Source organism: Dendrobium catenatum, unplaced genomic scaffold (assembly GCF_001605985.2).
Source record: "Dendrobium catenatum unplaced genomic scaffold, ASM160598v2 fragScaff_scaffold_671, whole genome shotgun sequence".
NCBI lineage: Eukaryota > Viridiplantae > Streptophyta > Magnoliopsida > Asparagales > Orchidaceae > Dendrobium > Dendrobium catenatum.
In genome coordinates this window covers 601,756-606,582 of record NW_021319133.1, presented here as the reverse complement: position 1 = coordinate 606,582, position 4,827 = coordinate 601,756, and the positions used below count along the sequence as shown (strand labels likewise).

General features: G+C 41.5%; 1 protein-coding gene across 2 annotated transcripts; it reads left to right on the top strand.

The window, feature by feature from the left end:
* Positions 1-1,818: 1,818 nt before the first annotated feature.
* On the top strand, positions 1,819-4,567 carry LOC110105630 (putative pentatricopeptide repeat-containing protein At1g03510). Of its 2 annotated transcripts, XM_020835208.2 has the most exons (3): positions 1,820-1,944; positions 2,324-2,876; positions 2,958-4,567. In XM_020835208.2, the coding sequence occupies exons 2-3, from the start codon at positions 2,387-2,389 to the stop codon at positions 3,698-3,700; spliced, it is 1,233 nt and encodes a 410-aa protein (XP_020690867.1). In that variant the 5' UTR covers positions 1,820-1,944; positions 2,324-2,386; the 3' UTR covers positions 3,701-4,567. The 2 variants fall into 2 exon arrangements, with proteins under 2 accessions (XP_020690866.1, XP_020690867.1); XM_020835207.2 differs by having other exon boundaries at positions 1,819-1,944; positions 2,324-4,567.
* The last annotated feature ends 260 nt before the right edge of the window (positions 4,568-4,827 follow it).

The window sequence follows — 4,827 nt, the reverse complement described above, 5'->3', positions numbered from 1 at the left end:
GTTCGTCATTTATTTCAATGATTATTGATGAAAAATCTGAAATAATTTCAAAACTAGATCTTGGGGTTCGCTAGTCACACCTCAATACGATAGGACCTATCCTGATCGGGTTGGGTTGTGACAATGTGGATCGCCAAGATGCTTGTGCCATATGTGAGAAGCAGAAAATTGTGTAAGGAGGGCTGCAGGAGCTGAAGTTGAAGATGTAATAGGATAGAGCCCATTACGATATGAACCTTGAAGGAGAGGTCCATTAGTCTTCAAATCCTGAATTTGATAACCATGTGAGGTAAAAAGAATAGCAAAATTATTTTTAGAGGTGAGTTGCTTGACTGAGATGAGATTATGAGTAAGATCTAAGACATGATAGAGATGTTTAAGTAATAGCTTATGCGATGGTGTGGGTAAAAGGCCTTTTCTAATAACAATTGTAGGTAACGAATGACCATTACCTACAGAAATATGCTGATTGTCGTAATAAGTTTGGGTGCCTTGTAGTTGATTGAGATTTAGAGTGATGGGATGATGCACCAATGTCAAGAAACCAATCAACGGAGGGAGTTGGTGATGCATAGTAAGAGTTGTATGTTTAATGAGTTATGGTTGATAGGAGAAGTCAGCACTATACCAACAGGCAACAACAAAGTGACCACATTTCATGCAAATCTGACATTCAATAGGAGAAGTATTTCGCGCACAAGCTCCCTGCCCATTAGTAAAATGACCACCTCAAGCTGCAGATTGTCCTCTCGAAAAAAGTTGATACCGACCTTTACCTCTTCCTTGAGAAGTAGTGAGAGCAACTTGAAATTCACATGGTTTGGAGATATGAGTATCTCGAATGGCATATGCTGCTAAGTTTATTTCCTCACTGCACAGTAAGGAATATATATCATCTAGACTCAGAGGCTATAAGTTGGTGCGAATAGATGTTTTAAAAGCACTATACGAAGATGGTAGACCACTTAATATGTATAAAATAATGTTTTATGTATCAAGAGAACTTCCAGCAGCATTAATGGCATCTACTTTGGATTTGATCAAGAATAAATATTGTGTCATGATCATGTCTTTCATACTTAAATGATGTAGTTCATTCTTAAGTTGAAGTATGCTAGATCGATTTTGAGATTGAAGCCTCTTCTCAATTGTAATATGTATATCATGACATGTATTCAGATTAAGGATAGAAGGAAGGAGGGAAGCCAAGATTACAAAATAAAGAGCAACTACAAAGTTTTGATCAACAAGCATTCTATAACTGTAGTGTGGGTTGGGAGATGGAACACCATCACCGCTGAAACTGTATTTACTTGGGCGGGCAATAGTTCCATCTAGAAAGCCAGCAAGCCCATTAGCTATAAAAACTTTGTGAATGCCATGTGGGATAATTATCAGTTGTAAGACGGGTATGAATACTATTCTTCATATTATTCACAAGAAACTTCAGCTGAGCAGGAATTGTTAATGTAGAAGCGCTGTTGGGTGGGTTTTCAACCATTGTTAGATCAGAAAAGGAAGAAGCAGAGTTTGCCATTGAAGTAGATCTTACCTTGCTACTGTCTTAAAGTTAAAAAAAAAAGCCATGGAGTGCTGTAAAGCATAGACTCTCATACCATGAAGAATGTGCATAACGCGGAAAAGATAAAATACAGAGAAATTGGTTTTTGTATGATTTGTATTCACATCCAGAGATTACAGTAAACCTGCATATATATAACAGTATAGAAAAGCAAATAATTCGTCTAACGGATACAATGTATTGCTGCATTTATGATCAAACGGCTAAGGCAAAACAGAGATAGGATTAGTTATTCGAAAATTGTTGTTATTAAAATGTAAATTCATCTAGAATAAAATTTAACCGTTGGAGTTACATCAGAATATCTGTCTTCTGAGTCTACCAACCGGGCTTGGTGATGGCGGCCAATGCTAGTTCTGTCTACCGCGGGGCAAATTATTGGATCGGAGGCGAAAAATAAGTTCGGACATCCAATAAAAATTTGCCGCGTCACCTTGCGCTTTAGTTGCGCTTTTTGACTTGCGCTTAAGGCTTCGTTTGGGACGGCTTTCTTCCTGCTTCCTAAAGCAACTTCCTAGTATAAAAATTAAAATGTTTATATTAGGAAGCTGCTTTAAGAAGCAATAAGAAAGCCGTCCCAAACGAAGTATTAGTTGCGCTTTACCTGCGCTTTAGTTGCACTTTTTGATTTGCGCTTTAGTTGCGCCTTTACCTGCGCTTTACTTAAGCTAATTTTAAAATAATATTTTATTAATATCTAGACCTATCTCTGCTTTCCATCACCTGACCTAATAATTTGCCACCGCGGGGATTCCTTATAAACGTTGAGGCAAGAAATTCCTACCAAGATTTTTGTCCAAAGCCATGACTACCACGCTACAATCGAGCCATCAAAAGCTCGTCAAGCTCACCAAGCTTCTCACCTCCTTCGTTAACAATGGCCACCATCACCAAGCCCTCACCCTCTTTTCCCAAATGTTCGCCGCCCCTGACCTCGCCCTCGACCCCTTCGCCTTCCCCCTGGCGCTTAAATCCTCCGCAGCCCTTCGCCTCCCGAGCACCGTCGCTTCCCTTCATACCCACTCCCTCAAGTCCGGCTTCCTCTCCAACCCCTTCATCTCCTCATCTCTTGTCGATGCTTACGGAAAATGCGCCTCTTTGACGGACGCTCGCCAGGTGTTCGACGAATCTTCAGAACGAAACGCCGTCGTCTGGAACGCCATGATCTCTCTCTACTCGCACTCGAACGATATTACCAACGCCCTGAAACTGTTCGAGCTCATGGACGTTCCCTCCACGGAGTCGTCCTACAATCCCATCATCGCTGCTCTTTCAGAGTCCGAAGACAGTTCAGGTCCTGCAATTGAGTTTTACAATAGAATGCGGGCCTCTGGTTTGAGACCCAATCTGATGACTCTTCTCGCTTTATTTCCAGTTTGTCTCAACGTAGGTTCGCTGAGCTCAATCAAAGAGATCCACGGTTACGGATTTCGATGCTCCATCCACAGAAACGCTCACCTCGGAAGCATGCTGGTTGAAGCCTACAGCAGGTGCGGGTGTCTGGTTTATGCTCGCAATGTGTTCGACGAGTTGTCTGACCGAGATGTGGTCGTCTGGAGTTCCATGGTATCTGCCTATGCCTTCCACGGCCACGCTAACAATGCAATGCACGTCTTCCGGGAAATGGAATCCAATGCAATACGTCCAGATGGCATCATGTTCCTTGCCGTGCTGAAGGCCTGCAGTCATGCCGGCCTTGCCGATGATGCATTGAGATACTTCGAGGTCATCACCAAAGTTCATGGCTTGGAAGCTGGAAGCGATCATTACTCGTGTTTGGTGGATGTTATGAGCAGAGCTGGGAGAGTTTGTGAGGCATATGAGATTCTAATGAACATGCCCGTGAAGGCGACGGCTAAGGCTTGGGGGGCACTTCTTGGTGCTTGCAGGAAGTATGGAGAGGTTAAGCTTGCAGAGATTGCAGCAAGAGAGCTATTTGCAATCGAGCCGGAGAATTCTGGGAATTTTATGTTGTTGGCCAATACTTATGCTGCGGCTGGGAGGTTTGAGGAAGCCGAGAGGTTAAGGAGGCTGATGGAGGAGAGAAGGGTGATGAGGGCCCGAGGGAGTAGCTGGGTTTTATCGCGGGATCATATGGCCTATGGTGCTCAATGTTGAAAGAGACCTTCATTTAGGAAGGAAAATGTTGAGTTTTTCTGAGGATGCAAAGATATGGTGTGTAAGGGCATCTCCAACCGAACGTCAAACATGCATATGGCGTCCGGTCGCTCCAGCCGAACGCCAATTCTTCCGCTATTTGCTTGCAGGTGAATAGTGCGACACCAATATTGGCGTTGCACTGTTCACCTACGTGATTTTTCTGTCTCAACCGGATTTGTCGAAAAAATGCGCCAAAAGAGGAGAAAGATGGTTACCTTCTTAGAAGCCCGCAAAATGGAGTTTGATTGGAGATGAATCTTGACACTTTTACGTTTCACCGCATTTTGGAGTGAAAAATGGGATTTTCGGTTGGAGATGCCCTAAGCCCATAACTTCTGCTTACCATTCCATGGCGATCAATCAGACTGCTTACGGAGATTGGGAGTTGGAAACTTGTTCAAGTGAAAGAGAGAGGAAGTATCATATTGGTAAAGGATTCATGTTAGAAGGTAGTTAAGAAGAGAACTCAAGAAAGTTAGCTATGTAAAAGAAGATTGCGATCAGCAGATAAATCTTTGAAAGCTTTATAAGGAGAGCAGAGGCTTGAACCATCCATGGCAGTTCAAAGTGAGTAAATATTTGGTTGATATCATACCTAATTTATTTATTTGTGGAATAAGAGGTATATAGGTATATAGGAATGAAAGAGAGTATTATAGAGATTACCATTGTAAAACTTTTATGAAAAGGAACAAGATTGTAATAACTCATTTAAAAATTTGAACAATAAAAATTACGAGTTCACTCGAACCAGTTTGATAATAAGACAGGCCCAATGGGATAGTATAGAAAGGTAGGTCTATAGTCCAAAACGAGTCTATGTTGTTTGCCCATCATTCAAGTATCTGTGAGGGAGTTTTCTTAGTAACCCAATTCATATGTTTTTTTTTTTAATCCAATTCATATGGTTAAATTAACCTAATTGGCATTTTAGGGATTCCTAGATTTGGAATATTTGTTTATGTTATTGGTTAATATACGGTTACCTTGATGGATTAACATGGAGTAGACATGTGTTTAGATTACACTCAAGTGATCGTCGATCTTGTTCATCTAATCAAAGATTCAATATTGGATTAGGTTTC